The sequence below is a fragment of the Ursus maritimus genome, unplaced genomic scaffold, assembly GCF_017311325.1.
Source record: "Ursus maritimus isolate PB19 unplaced genomic scaffold, ASM1731132v1 scaffold_24, whole genome shotgun sequence".
Classification (NCBI taxonomy): domain Eukaryota; kingdom Metazoa; phylum Chordata; class Mammalia; order Carnivora; family Ursidae; genus Ursus; species Ursus maritimus.
In genome coordinates this window covers 22,158,091-22,172,541 of record NW_024424897.1, presented here as the reverse complement: position 1 = coordinate 22,172,541, position 14,451 = coordinate 22,158,091, and the positions used below count along the sequence as shown (strand labels likewise).

At 56.9% G+C, this 14,451-nt stretch overlaps 2 protein-coding genes and 2 non-coding genes across 15 annotated transcripts in view; all 4 read right to left on the bottom strand.

The window, feature by feature from the left end:
- Positions 1-651, bottom strand: part of PLXDC1 (plexin domain containing 1) — a 56,047-nt gene extending 55,396 nt beyond the window's left edge. The window contains exon 1 of one of the 3 annotated variants that reach the window (XM_040640714.1): positions 546-651. In XM_040640714.1, coding sequence (XP_040496648.1) covers positions 546-621 — 76 coding nt within the window. In that variant the 5' untranslated portion in view covers positions 622-651. The remainder of the gene's footprint in view (positions 1-545) is intronic. The other 2 variants (XM_040640712.1, XM_040640713.1) reach the window with 2 other exon arrangements.
- A 1,971-nt stretch (positions 652-2,622) lies between these two features.
- Positions 2,623-2,694, bottom strand: TRNAC-GCA. The gene has a single exon. It is a non-coding gene; the product is annotated as a tRNA-Cys (tRNA).
- Positions 2,695-3,413: 719 nt separating this feature from the next.
- TRNAC-GCA lies at positions 3,414-3,485 on the bottom strand. The gene has a single exon. It is a non-coding gene; the product is annotated as a tRNA-Cys (tRNA).
- Positions 3,486-4,166: 681 nt separating this feature from the next.
- Positions 4,167-13,250, bottom strand: ARL5C (ADP ribosylation factor like GTPase 5C). 10 transcript variants are annotated; one of them, XM_008689095.2, is made up of 8 exons: positions 13,072-13,250; positions 12,326-12,444; positions 9,136-9,196; positions 7,827-7,974; positions 7,006-7,089; positions 6,378-6,529; positions 5,180-5,308; positions 4,167-5,002 (listed from the first exon to the last, which is right to left on the bottom strand). In XM_008689095.2, exons 4-8 carry the CDS (start codon positions 7,968-7,970, stop codon positions 4,954-4,956), a joined length of 558 nt encoding a protein of 185 aa, XP_008687317.1. In that variant the 5' UTR covers positions 7,971-7,974; positions 9,136-9,196; positions 12,326-12,444; positions 13,072-13,250; the 3' UTR covers positions 4,167-4,953. The 10 variants fall into 10 exon arrangements, with proteins under 10 accessions (XP_008687317.1, XP_008687322.1, XP_040496644.1 ...); XM_008689100.2 differs by lacking the exons at positions 12,326-12,444; positions 13,072-13,250 and adding an exon at positions 10,974-10,992; XM_040640710.1 differs by lacking the exons at positions 12,326-12,444; positions 13,072-13,250 and adding an exon at positions 9,815-10,824 and having other exon boundaries at positions 7,827-7,992.
- Between the last annotated feature and the right edge of the window lie 1,201 nt (positions 13,251-14,451).

Sequence of the window (14,451 nt, the reverse complement as noted above, 5' to 3'; positions counted from 1 at the left end):
GAGAGATGTTGGGTCTCCACCATTCCCCTGGCTGCTCTGGCCCAGCCCCAAAACCTGAAATCTGACTCAGACCCAACCTGGGTCAGCTTGGGGCTGGGGTGGTGCTTGGGGGGCCAGAAGAGAAGGAGGTGGAAAAGCTGGGGCAGGAGGCACCCCAGACTCCCCATCTCATCAGAATTCAGCCTCCCTCAGTGGGACCAGGGGTTCCTATGACTCCCCCACTGTCCTCTTTGGGGCCAGAGCCCACTGCCTTATGTAGCCCCCTCTACTGGGGTCCCGCCAGTGTCCTTCCAGGAGGGAAGGAGAGGTGGGGGGGGGGGAGAAGCGTCGGGGTCTGATGCCTCCACCCTCACTCACACACCCTATGTGTTTAAGAAAGTGGGTCCCTGTCCACCTGCCACAGCCCACAGAGCTCCCGGCCCTCCGCGGACAGTCCCCCCACCAGCCCGACATCGCCGGCCCGTGGGTACTTGCCGGTGCCCACGGCCGCCTGCCAGCCCCCTCCCCGCCCCCGGCCCACGCCGACCAACTCCGGCCAGTCCTACCTGCTCCGGGCGGGGGGCTCAGCGCTCGGGCAGCCTCCCTGAGCAGCAGCACCAGGAGCCAGAGCTCTGCCCGCATGGTGGGTGCCAGGACCCGCCCCCGGCCCGCTGCGGGCCCCGGCCCCGGCGAGGGAGGGGCCGGGCTCGGGCGGCGCGGTCCCCGGGGCTGGCGCGCGGAGCGGTGGGCGGCGAGGAGGCGGCGGAGCGCTGGGCCCGGCGGGGCGGCGGGAGAGGCGCGGGCAGGCGGGCGGGCGGGCGGCGAGCGAGCCGAGCGGCGGCCTCCCGGAGCGCGGACGGGGAGGGGGCGGGGCGGGGGGGCGCGGCGCCTCCCGAGCGCTCCCGGAGTCTTCCCCGGTCCTCCCAGCCCTCCCGGAGCGCTCCCACGGCGGTGGGGGGCTGGGGGCGGAGTAGGGGACAGGGCGGGGGACCCTGGGCTGGGAGAAGCGGCCCCCCACCCCGCACCTTAGCTCCTGCCTCCCTTCCCCTCCTCCACCCCCTGGGAAAGCCGCGGAGACAAGACCGGGGTGGGGTGGGGGAGTGCACACCCAGGGAAGGGACAGGCGCCCCTTTCCTCGGGCGGTGGACTCCTGCCATATGCACCCCCTCCCCCAGCTCTACTAGGCTTCCCGACTTTCTGGGCTGTTCCTCAGAGTTCTGTGGGTTTCTGATGCCCATCGCCACCCCAGGAATCTCTCCTTGCAGCACAGACCCCCCAGCTTCTCTCGCCAACAGAGCCCCGAATTCCACTCCCCTCCCCAGGGCTCCTCTCCCTTTTTCCCGTCACCCCCAGTTCCCAGCACCGTCTTGCCCACCAGCCTGGAGGACACGGGGGTGGAGGGGGCCTGGCTTACCCCTACTTTAAAATAGCCAGGACCTCCCCTCACCCCCAGAAGGTAACCGAGGCCACCCTTCTCTCTGGGGACCCCAGGCCTGTTCAGGGTCCCAATCGATCCTCAAAGCCGGCCCCCCAGAGCAAGAAGACGTCTCACCCCACCTGCCGCCACCTTAATGACAGACTCTGGGGATAGATCACCTTTTTTTTTTTTCTTTCTTTCTTTTCTTTCAGGACAGAATAAAAATACCCGCAATTTAGGAGATTTAATAGACGGCGGGGAATCAGGTCAGGACACGAAGGTGCCTGTTCCCTCCCCTGACCTACTTCGTGCGATGGCAAGGAGCTGAGCACTCGAGGGTGGGAGAGTGAGGGGTGAGGGGCGGCTGGTTTCTCACGAGGCTGGGGCCTAGGGGCTGGACAGTGGCGGACAGGTAGGGGATGGACGCGGAGAGCCCTTGAGGGAATTCCCCAGGAAGAGGGACACGCTCGGGGACAAAAGAAGGAGTGTGGGTTGGAAGAGGGGGTTCCCTGACACTGAGGCCAAAGACAGGACCTGAGAAGGGAAACAAGAACCAAAGACTCTCTAATCTCTCAGAACCCCAGTTCCTCCTTCCTCTGGATCCGGGGTCCCAGAAACGACCTCCTCCAGCCCTAAACGCTAATCCTTTACAACGGGACAGGGCAAGGCCTGTCTGTAAGTTCTTCTTCTTGTCTAATTCAAATCCCGATTTTGCCGACTCTCCAATAGGAATAGGCCGCCGCCTCCAGCCGCGGCTTCTTGCTGCCCTCTAGCGGCCAAGTGGCGAGCCGCGGTCTGTCTTACAAGGTCTCTTTAAGGGCTCGGACTGAAAACAGCAGCTTGGAAATAATTCGAAACAAGTGACGTGTAAATTTTTTTTAATGCAAGCCTCTAGAACTTGCGCGTACATCAGAATCACCTGGAGGGCTTATTTCAAATTCTAATTTCTGGGCACCACCCCCAGATTTCTAATTCAATAGTTCTGGGAAGAAGCCGAGAATCTGCATTTCTAACACGTTCCCAGGTGGTGGTGCTAGTCCGGGGACCACATTTTAAGAGCCATTGCTTGAAAATTCCCGCTTCTTGCACTCTCTCGCGTCTTTCTTGCACCAGTTGTCTGCCCAAAAGAGAGGTGGCGAAAGCAATGTCAACATAAAATGGTGAACCGGGGGGAGAAATGACATATGGAGACAAAGACCTTCAGGGTCCAGAGAAAAGAATCGGAAAGGGGGCACCCGGATTTGAACCGGGGACCTCTTGATCTGCAGTCAAATGCTCTACCACTGAGCTATACCCCCTCTGCTGACGTTTGGGCACAGTAACCTCTTAGTGCTATGACTGCGCACGCGCCGTGACGAGCTTCTGAAAAGAAGAGGGATCCAATGTTTACAAAAGTTGGAAATAATATAATCTCAAAAGATTACTCGCCTGAACGCCGAACTTGTATCCCGAAGCTCTGAGCTAAAGATTTCTACTGAATGGTGTAAGCAACATGGAGCTTGGAAATGTGGGAGGGGAAATCCCTCGAGATCCTTCGAGATCCCTGGTTTCGGGGACTTTCCCTGCGCCGAGGTCCCCCTCTCCTGCCCTGTCGGAGCCCCTCTATTGCCTCTTGGCCCCCCTCTCTTGGTCCTGCAGGCTCAGGCAGGCTTCTCTGGGCCTTCCTTCCCCAGCCCAAGCCCGGCCCTTAGATACTCGGTTTCCCTCCCGGGGAAGAGCCGTGGGGTTCACTGGCCAGGTGGACCTGGGGGTGTGCGCGCTTCCGCCCTAGCGCTTCGGGAGTGCGCTGTCTGTGCTGTCCCCCTAGGGTTAACCAGCAGCTTCTCGCCGTCGCACTGCGTCCCACCCGTAGACGCACACGCGGGCTGTGCGCCTGGATCTGCGGGGCCAAGACTCCATCGTCGCCGGCCTGAAAAAGGGGGGCGGCGGGGTCCCGGTTTGCATCCCCTCTCCCCTGCCAGGGAACTTTGAGTGGTGGACCGCAGGACAAAGAAAACACGAAAAGTCTGGCGTGGAGAGGGGGCACCCGGATTTGAACCGGGGACCTCTTGATCTGCAGTCAAATGCTCTACCACTGAGCTATACCCCCGTCACGCCGCTTCCTTCTTATTAAGAATGGATTTCTGTAGTATAAGGGAAATGTTAAATTATGTTTTTGTCCGAAGGCTGTGTCAAAGTGACCTTATGAAAAGAACAGGTTGTGGGTTGAGTGGGGATAGCTAAAATTACTAAGTTCTTTTTCCACCACCACGCCTCAGGAAACCCACAGGATTAAGGAATCCTGGGCCTTCTATAGCTGTGTCCAGACTGTCCCCAAGATGTCCATGCCTGACTTGGGAGGGAGAGAAACCCATGGACTCCAGCACCATCTCAGGTCTTACGGTGCAACAGCGCGGCTCCCTGTATACAGATGGACAGCCTGGGTTTCGGTCCTGTCACCGGCTCTACCTCCATAGGACTCCTGGGCTTCTCTAATCCCTAAGCCCCCCCAGCCCCCCCCCCCACCATGAGTCAGCATCAAACCACTCCCTCCCCTAGACCCAGGTAGAGCGGAAAGCTCCCAGTCCTGGCAAGCCAGGAGCCAGTTACCTGGCCGAGGATGGTAGAGCCCAGCACCAAAGAACTGGCCAGTCCCCTAGCCAGATGGACCCTTGAGGCAGAACCCCCCTCCATTTCCAAGGAGGATTTCCCCGGACCTGATAGCCCCGTACAAAAGCCAAAAGCCAGTTTGAAGTGCAGGTAGCAGGAGCAGGCAGAAATAAGAGGTGAGCAGTTTCCAAAGGCATTTATTACACTTTTATAAAAATTCTAAAACAATGAAAAAATCATTATAAAAGACAGTCAAGATAGGTATGCTGTAGGAATTGGAGACGTTTGGGAGGAGTGGGGTTCACACTGGAAGGACTGGAGGGCATAAGGTGGGATGGCTTAACGCTCAAAAGCTGCGGTCAGAGCCAGCATCTCAAAGGGAAGGGAAAGGCATGGGAGGGGTGGAACTCCCCGCAGGGCAAGGGACTGTCCCCGTCTGGGATGTCCCGTCCTTCTTCTTCTCTCTTCCCACCAGTTTTGGCTCTGTCCTCCTTCCCCTGAGCCTGCCCCATCACCTTTCTGAAATCTCCTTTGCTCAAAGATGGCTAAGGGGCCAGAAAGCTGGGGAGGATATCGAAGGATTGGGGGTGGGGTTCTAGGAAATAAAGAGCAATTCTGGGGTCTCTTACTCCGTCCCCCATTTCTTTCCTCAAAGAGGTTGCAGGCTGAGGGCACAGGGCTCCACTTCCCAACCCCTCGACAGGTCCAACAGCTTGTCTGTGCCTCCAAGGATACCTGCTTCCCCCGAGGGAGAGGCAGCTCTTCTGCTGTCCTGTCTGCAGCAGGTCAGGGCAGGTGGTCGAGCCCCTCGGTGGCAGGGTTGGTTGGTGGCCTATGGCAATCTCATTGTCCATAGCTGACCCAGATCCCATTGGAGAACCGTAGAAAAGTCATTCTCACTTAGGTTTTCCACCTACATAGTCCAAGCAAAACCTCCCCGAGTTTTGGGTTGGCCTCAGGTTGGGACGTCAATTGGCAGTGGCCTGAGATTTCATCCACTGCAGCCCCGCAGGCAGCCTGTGGGGAAGAAAGAAGAGGGCGAGGATCAGTATATCCCGTGAGGATGATGGCCTCCGAGCCCACAGCCCCTACCCAGAGCTGATGGATATAAACAGACGGAGTACCCACTACACACCAGGCACCGGGCCAGGGGCTGGGGTTACTGGTGAAAACAGTGAAAACACTGGGGCTTACAGTCCAGCAGAGGTGATGGATGTGGGTTGGGGGAGGGAACGGCAAGGACACTGCCAGAAACGTGTGGTTCCTTGGGCTGACCTGCCCAAAGTCTCCAGGCACCTGGGTCCGCAGCCTGCTGCGATCCCACTTGAGAGAGAAGAGGAAAGAGAATTTTCCAAGCCTGATGCAAGGCCCTTTCTATGTGACCGTGACCCAGCTCCTTCCCATCCTTCAACAGCTGCTTTCTCAGCGGCCCCCTCCCTGGTACCTTGGCTAACATCGCAACATTTTGCCCATATACTTTCACTCTCCCTTTCCCACTTGATCTTTTCCGATCCCTTGCCACTTTTTGACTTACTACAGATTTTTCTTAATTTTATTGTTTATTGTCAGCTCCCTCTCCCCGGAAAGTAAGCCCCATGAGGGCAGGGGTGTTTGTGTTTTGTTCTGCACTGTTTCTCTGGTGCCTGGCACAGCGTCAGTGCTCAGTAAATGTTGAATGAATGATACCATTTACTCTCTACAGAAACCCTAAGAAGGACTCAGTATAATCGTCCTCCTCTTTACAGATGAGAAAACCCAAGGTCTGGAAGAGTCAGTGACTTCTGGCCGGAAGGCTTGGCCCCCAGGTCTTTCCATAGCTGTCTCCTCTCCCTTCTGGTCTCAGCCCAAAGGGGACCTCCTAGTAGAGGTTGTCCCTGACCACCAGAGCTAAATCAGACCCAAGGGGCGCCTGGGTGGCTCAGTCGTTAAGCGTCTGCCTTCAGCTCAGGGCGTGATCCTAGGATCCTGGGATCGAGCCCCGCATCAGGCTCCCTGCTGGAAGCCTGCTTCCTCTCCCACTCCCCCTGCTTGTGTTCCCTCTCTTGCTGGCTCTCTCTCTCTGTCAAATAAATAAATTAGATCTTTTATAAATAAATAAATCAGACCCAACCCTGCCCCATCTCTCACTGTTAATCCAATTTCACTTTCTTCCTGTTTGTGCTTAGGGGGAGGGTCACCTCTCCCCACCAGACTAAGCCTCCTGAGAGCAGGCACTCCATCTCGCACACTGCTTACCCACAGCATCTCAGCTGTGGGTGCGTGCTCGCCTGCCTGGGCCCAGGAGCTAAGTGTGAGCCAGATTCTGTCAGGAGAGAAACAGGAGAAGGTTCTGATGGTCAGCTCTTCATGGGTTGGGCCAGACCCTGGAGGTCCCGGTGGGGCAGCCACTGACCCTTCCCCAGTGAGGGCACAGCAGCCCTGGATGTGCCATGGGTGGTCTTTGATGGTGCTGAGAGTGAGGAATTGAGAGATCTCCACGGTGGTCATGGAGTTCTTCATATCCTGCTTGTTGGCAAAGATCAGGACGGAAGCATCTCGCAGAGCCTGTGGACAGAGGAGTCCGGCCCCAGTCAGCCTGCCAGGGCCTAGTCTCCCTTCCCCCTACCCGCCACGTCCTCCCTAGCTCCCCTGCTGTCCCTGCGGGAGAGGCCCATGCCCAGGTGGGACTGGAATGGGGCAACCACATCTGCGGACACCGACAGCTCACGGGATGCCCGCCCACCAGCTCATAGGATCTGTACGACAGTCCCATGTGGCACGAATTTGGTAAGCCTCCCCACTTTGTACTTGGGGAAACTGAGAAAAGTGAGGTGACCTGTCTGGGGGTCCCGCGGTGAGTGTGGCTTCTGCGACCAATTGCGTGGAAGGTATTCTGGCCCTTCATCTGGGGTAAATTAGCCCTGTCCCACCTGCTGGGCTCTCACACTGGGGACTTGGGAACGAAGCTCAGAGAGGCTGAGTGAGTAGGCTGAGGTCCCACAGCTAGTACACCGGCCGTCTCCCAACCTCAGGGGCCTTACCTCGTGGGCCAGCATCTTATACAACTCCTCCCGCGTGGTCCGCAGCCGATCCCGGTCCGTGCTGTCGATCACAAGGATGATGAACTGGCCAGCAGAGGACAGCTGTGAGCGGTGGCTTTCTCTTGAAGGAACACGTCTCCCGCCCGCTGTGCTCCCCCACCGGCCTCTGCATGCCCCAATGTAAGCCTCACGGAGAACTGGTCTGGTCTCAAGCTCTCACTGCCCTAGTCCCATTTTCATTCCCTTTTCCATCCAGACGGTGAGGGATCACAGCACGGCTCTGATTGTGTGCCAGGGGCGACGCTAGGCCCTGCGCGTTGGTGACTGCATTCAGGTCCCACCGCAGCCCCGTGCAACTGGACTAGGCTTAGCACCATGTCCAGATGAGATGGGTTCAGCGAGACGACAGATCTTGCCCCAGGACACACAGCGGGTAAGTAGCGGTGCTGGCATCCGCTCTGGGTCTCACTCTGGGGAGGAAACCACTGAATCTACTCTTGCCAGAGTGAGACTGTAAGGCCCCCAGAGAGCAAGGGCCTACCCCAGGCAGTGGATCACCCAGAAAGCTGCCGGCGAGCAGACAAAGAGACAAAGCTGCCAAGAGGTATTCAAAAATGTTAACAATACACTGTGCTGCATTAAGGATTTGAAACATATGCGTTAGCTCTTGTTTTATTATTTCCTTTTCACAACAATTCAGGGCAGTCATTATTACAGTCTCCACCTCACAAAGTGGGGGAGCCAAGGCTCAGAGAGGTTAGTGACTAGCTCACGTCACACAGCAGCCTTCAAGGCCCCTCCAGCCCCCGCACGCCGCTCACCTCGGTGTTGGCGTAGTACGTGTCCCAGGTAGAGCGCAGAGCTTCCTGTCCCCCTATGTCCCACACGAGGAAGTGTGTCTTTTGCAGAACAATCTCCTCCACGTTGCTCCCGATCGTGGGAGATGTATGGACCACCTCATTCATCAGGCTGGGGAAGGAGGAGAGGCTACCAAGAGCTCATCCCATTCTGCTCCCTCCCGGGTCTGGGCCCCCCCACCCCTCTGCTCCCGAGTCAGGCTGAATCTAACTCAGAGCAACTCAGCCCAGGCTGGCCGAGCCTCTGGGCACAGGGGAATGCAGGCAGGAGTGCGACCGAGTCCTGCCCGGGCACGGACCCCAGAGATGGGAGTCATATTAGAGCTGTGTCCCCTAACTTTAACATGCAGCTGAATCACCTGGGAGTCTTGTTAAAATGCAGATTCTGATCAGTGAGTCTAGGCTGGGGCCCAGTGTTCTGCACTTCTAACAAGCTTCCAGATGACGTCAATGCTGCTGGTGTGCGGACCACGTTTTGAGCAGCAAGGGATTGGGAAAATGAGACAGATGCAAGCAAAGGCCATCAGAGAGGTGCTTTGTTTAACAGAGAAAACACGCACATTTTTATATGTAGGGGTGCTTCTGGAAGATCTAGGAGTCAGGGGTGATTGGGAAACTTACTTTTCACTGTATGTGCTTGTAATGTTCGATGTTCTCTTTTCTTCTGGTTTAAATAAACATTTACGTATATTTCGTTTTCAGGGCATAATTTTCCTGAGTAAATACTCTGGAGGCTCCAAAGGGGGAGAGATGCCATCCAGAGAGTGGATATTGGGAAAGGCTCCGATGGATACCCAGCGCATATGCCAGACTCTGCTAGATCGGGAGCGGCAGAGCTCAGCCAGACTCAAAACGGGCCCTCCGCTTTGGGTTTGAAGAAGGGGAGAAAGTTAAGAGGCAAAGGTGGGGTGCAGAAGTCAGGAAAGAGGGACCCGCCGCTAGGGGGAGCGAAGAGCAGGGAGGCAGGAAGGGAAGTCAGTTTCTGACAGCCTCAGGCCTGCAACAGGGTCTGGTAGGGGCGGGGGCGGGGGTGAGGGTGGCGGGGAGCATTGGGGTCGCCCATACCGGGCAGGATTCAAACGCCAGGCGAGGGGCCACAGAACTGAAGGGTCACTATGCCAGGAAGATCACACTGCTTCCTCGCACCATCACTCCTCCTGGCTACTGGAAAACCCGAGAACCCAGGGAAGGGCTCCGGTGATTGGTTCAAACGTCTGTCAGTCTGATGGGAAGACCCAACCCCTCCACCTCTTTCCATCAGAGAATCACTTACAGCTGGTAGAGAATGGTGGTCTTTCCCGCATTGTCCAGTCCCACGATGATAACCTTGTGCTCTGGAGGCATCCGGGGGGGAAGGGCAGCGTCAGGGCCAAACTCAATCACCACCGGCCTGAGTGCCCCACCAGGTTTCCCAGGAAGGAGATGAGTGTTTCCAGAGAGCCGGGAGACCTCTGCTCACTGTACCACTTCTGCTCCCCTGCACCCCTCCCCAACGAAAACCCAACAGGACAGGTTTCCTTCCCCCCGACCCCCGACCCCAGACACCCGCGCCGCTCCTGGACAGTGGAAATGATTGCTGAGCCCCGCCTCCCTCGCTCCACGTTTCCAGAAAAGCGGTTGTCCGAAAGGTCCGGGGCGCTCCGGGCTTGCCAAGAGAAGGGGTCTAGAGAAAGAGCCGCAATCGCAGGAAACCCGCGGCCGTTTTTAGCCAGGAGGACGGAGGCTCGCCGAGCCCTGCGCCCCGGGGTGCACCGAAGCGCGCCCCTCGCGAGGAGCGGGCGGGGAGGGGTTATGGGAGGGAACAGGGGAGACGGCGGAGCCCGAAAGGAGTGCCCACGCAGGACCTTCGGAGCCCGAGGTCCCCCAGCGCATCCGCCCCGACCCCAGATTCGGGGAGCCCCAGGTGGGAGCCGGATCAAAGCTGTCGCTTGAACGCGCTGTGCGCCCTTTACCCTGGTTCCCGAAGATGCCCATCAGCTTGGCGATCAGTTGTCCCATGGCGCTCCCAGGCCAGAGAGGGGCAAGACTCAGCGACCTTCGGGGGTCCGGGTCGAGCCTGGGTGCTTAAAACCCCGCCCCCGGGGAGGGCCGAGCGAGTTTTGCCTATGAGGTCACGCAAGCCCCACGAGTCACCTGCGGGACCTGGGAATCCCCTGGGACACTGGCCCCTGGCGGGCACTACGAATGACAAGGAACAGGATACTTGTCCAGAGCCCTGGAGGTGCAAGGAAAATGGGGTCCAGACTCCACATCCTCCCTTTTTCCTGAGAAAACCCCAGAGGTTCTCTGGTGAACCTCTCCCCCACTGCATCAAGGAGGACCAGCAAAGTGACTCACTACCAGGCCCCAGCTCTCCCTTCTCCAAGTGCCATGTCTGGGGCACTAAACTGAAGCAAAACCCTATCTTCTGTACCTGCCAGCTTTGTGAAGCAGATGGCTTACTGATCCTCTCTGAGCTGGGAAAATATTCCAAGCCTCAACAGATCTCTAGTGGTTTCACTAGTGTGGGTCTTTTAGGCCCACTCAAAGTGAGTTCCCTTAGGGAAGGGTAGGGTCTCCCTGCCTTTTGGAGGTCCCTTGGGGATAGGCAACTTCCTGGAATAAATCAGTACTGCTTCTACGATTCATTGGCAAACTGACTACTGCGGCACAGCTCCCAGACCAGGGGGGATGGACGTCTGAAGACAGGGACGGAGCACAAAGTGAGATCTCGTAGCCAGAGACCCTGCAGAGGGGTACGGATGCCAAGAGCCAGCAGAAGAGGACCTGGGCCAAGAGAGAGCCAGGAGGGGGGGACTCTTGTGAATTTCCTTCTTTGCTTAAACTGGGAAAAACCAGAGAACGAAAAGAGAAGTGGAAAGGCAAACCAACCTCAGGCTGAGGGGGCAGTTAGGAGACGCCAGTTATCACACAGGAGAATCCACTCCTTCTGCCGCCCACTGCCACGGCCCTCCCGGAGCCCACGAGCACTTGTCTCCCTCCCTCTGCCTCCCCCTGATTCAGCACAGCCCTAGTCACCTTCGGAAAGCACAGCTCGCAGTCCGTCCCTCCACAGCTCACAAACCTTCAATGATTCCCTATTGCCTGCTGGATTCAGATCAGCCACCTTACCTGATATTCAAGTGCCTCTGTGAACAGCGGCCACCTGCCTTTGCAGGTGATCCCCCACCTTCTGCATCCGCTGGTCCTTGCCCACACATGCCCAGCTCCTTCCGACCGCGCTTTTGCTTCTGTTTCCTCCACCTGGATGTCTTTCACCTTCTCAGAAAGGTGGATTCCTAAAAGCCTTTGGCTGCCTGCCATAAAAGCCACCTACTTCCCAAGCCCTGGCCTGGTTCTCCAGACAAATGGGGCTTCTCTCTACCCTGAGATGGGTTGGTTTCTGCCAACTAGCTGTGAGGCCTGGAGGGTGGGGTTCGTGTTTTGTTCACCTGTGTTCTCGCCCCACTCCCGGCCTGGTCCAGTGCCTGGCACACAGTAGGACCGTGCTGCTATTGGAGTGAAGTACAATGAGCGATGCTAGAGCCTGGGAAATGATGTTTCGAGCATTAAAGAAGTGTGAGCACGAGTTGAAGAGGAATGAAGAAGGCTGGGAAGCGTATGGAGAGCAGAGGGAAAACAGTTGGCTAAATAAGGAATTCTCATCCCACCCGCCTTGGTGACTGGAGTTAGAGGGAAGGAGAATTGACTACCAGAGCCCATTTCAGCCCCAGGAAAGAAGGAGCGCTGGGTGCGATAGGGTGGGGGCGCAGAGGGTGCTGGGGGAAGCAGCAATATTTTAAACATTTTTGCCATCTGTTTCCGGGGTGGGGGGAAAGGAAGGCCTTAGTGCATCCTGCCCCCCCCCCAACTACCACCACCAATTGCAGAATTGAAAGTGAAGTTCTGCTCACTGGAGCCCATTCAGTGCACAGGCAGGAGCTGCCTCTGGGGCCAGGCCTAGAGCCTGGGTCTTAGGGGGCATTCATTCATTCATTCGACAAACATGAGTCAGGAGTTAGGAAACAGGCCAAGGAGACAAAACTGACCCGGTCTGGGTCTTTCAGAGCTTACCGTCTAGTGGGAGAGAGAAATACACATATCAAAAAATAAAACCAAACAAAACCCTGAGAAACAGGAGGTAGGAAGGCACACTTTCTGCACATGTGATTATCGAAGCTAAGGCAAGATTTTTCTCTCGGGTACCAGCTGGGACACCCTCTGCTCCCAAGGCCGTGCAGGTCCTGGCTCAGCTTCCTTGATTTTTTGGAAGGTGGAAACCTTCAGCCACACCCAGAACTGAGGCCTCTCTGACCTCAGCTCAGAAGCTGGACAGAAGTTACTGGTCAAGGAAGGAGATGAGAGGTCCCAGATAGGAGGGGTCCCCAGCGCCTCAGTTCCCAGCTCCCGGAGGTGGCTGTGGTGGTAGCACCAGCCTCTCTAGACCTGATCGCAGCCGACTTCACGGTTGTTGAAATCCTCACCTGCTGACAACAAGCAACTTGCTGAATGTTCATCAGTGGAGGGTTGTGGTTACCAAAAGACAAGAATCTCTCTTTCTTCATCTCTCAGCATCTCTAAGCCTACCTAGAAATGCCCCCGCCTGCAAGTTCCGGGCAAATGCAATTTCAGGCAGAAGGCACATGAAGAGGAGACAAACATATTCAGACATCTGCTTCTTCCTCCCCAACCCTCCTCCCCTTGCAGAAGCTGGAGCAGGGGAATCAGCACAAGACTCAGGGCTCACAGGCACCCCAGAACTTGAACTCCAAAGATCTGAGTTCAAGTCCTTGCTCCATAACTGTGTCACGACGGACGTTGCTTAGCCTCACTGAGCTTTACCTGTAAATGAAGTTAATAATCCCTGTCCTTGATTCAAAAGATCAGGCTCCACCCCCAGGTGGAGCTCTCTGCACTTCCCCCATTCAACAGACTAAGCACCCAGCTGTTTTCTGTTCTTCCCTTCTTGGGCGTCCTTCCACAGACACCATAAACCCACCTTGTCCAAAGCTAGACATTGTTTCTGCCCCTAACCTGGTTTTTCCACCTGCTTCCTCTATGTCTGGGAAGACCACCACCCACAGTCACCCCCAGACGCCTCCCTGTCTCTCACTGGCCACCTCCAGTTGCTTCCACGAGCTCTGGATTCTAACCGCTTGATGTCTCTGGCAGCCACTGCTTCCTTTCCCATCCCACGGCTGTGGCCTTGTGCAGCCCCCTTGTTTCTTACCCGCAGTATTGCAGCTGTGTCCAGGCTAGGCCCTCCAATCTCCAAACCGCAACCAAGGCAACTTTGGCCATTCCCGCTTGCAATCCTTCGATTCCTGCACAACAGCTTCAGGACAAAGCCCAAACTCCCTCACAAGACTCAAGGCCCACTGTGATCTGCTCCTACTGACCCTTCTGTGACCACCACCCTGAGAGCACGCTTTGCTGGTGAAGGGCCAGGAACATGCCATGCATGTCACCTGCTTCCTCTGTCTTGAACGCTTCCCCCCCAGTTAACTCCTAACCAGCCTTCTAGACTTCACTCAAGCCTCACCTCCTCTGAGAAGCCCCTCCTGACCTCCCCAGGCTAAGGGAATTACCCTTCTGCCAGGTTCCTGCAGAACCCAGTGCTTCTCCCAGCAGAGAGCTCACCGTGCTGTCTTGAATTGTCTGTGGCTCCCTTTTAGACTTGTGCCTGGTACATGGTAGGTGCTCAATAAATGTTCAATGAGTAAACACGGGAATAAAGGATTGATTCCATGGAGAGGCAATGGGGTAAGAGCGCTAGGCTGGGAGGAAGAGACCAGACTCCAGTCCCAGCAGTCTTTGCCATCAACTCCCTGGGACGTTGGGCCAACCACCTGACCTGAAGACCTGCCCAGTTCCTTTCCTTGTGTCTCCTAACCTCCCACCTGGAAGGTCTAGATGTCTGCTGCCCTCTACACGCGCCCCCCCCCACACACACTTTGGGCAGAAGCATTCATGTGAGGGATCCAGGAGCTCTAGTCCTCCAGGTCCACCACCCCAGAAACAAGAACCAGGAGGGTGGAGAAATGGTTTGTGAGTGCCACGTGAGGCAGGATACAGGTGCCGGCAGTGACAACGGTCAGGGGTCCACATCCTGCCAGCTGGTGATGACGGAACTGACAGTCGGCTGCCGACTTTCTCACTCTTGCTGTTCGCAGGCTGGGGCTGGGGGAGCCCCCGTTCTCTGCCCCCAAGTAGACCTCTTCCATCCCCCGAAGCTGGTTAGCAGGGGCATCGGGGGAGGAGGGAGCCAGAAGGAACTCAGCCGCCCTCTCCCAGGAGTTGCTGGGCAGCTGCCAAGGCCACATGAGCAGAAACACTGGATCTCACCCTCTGAATCGTGCCTGCCACACCCCATTTCTCCACCGCAGCTTCCCACTTTTTTTCTGGCTCTACTTATGGGGAACGGATAAGACTTGGGGCTGGATGGGAAGCTGCAACTGGACGTGGCCGCACAGCTCCCAGCAGGCTGGCCGGAATGCGCAGAACAGAGCAGCAGCTCTCCTGCTGAAAAAACAACTAAGCCCAGCATATTCGCACACCCCCCCTCCACGCTCCCCTGCATCGGCAGCTCCCATGTGCCCAGGCTGGCCGT

Coding starts and splice junctions, on each gene's coding strand:
- ARL5C (XM_040640706.1), bottom strand. CDS start 10,173: ATGCAGTGGGGGAGAGGTTCACCAGAGAACCTCTGGGGTTTTCTCAGG. Junction 6,530..7,005: donor ATAAGATGCTGGCCCACGAG/GTAAGGCCCCTG, acceptor CTCTGTCCACAG/GCTCTGCGAGATGCTTCCGT. Junction 5,003..5,179: donor TCCATCACCTCTGCTGGACT/GTAAGCCCCAGT, acceptor TCTTCCCCACAG/GCTGCCTGCGGGGCTGCAGT.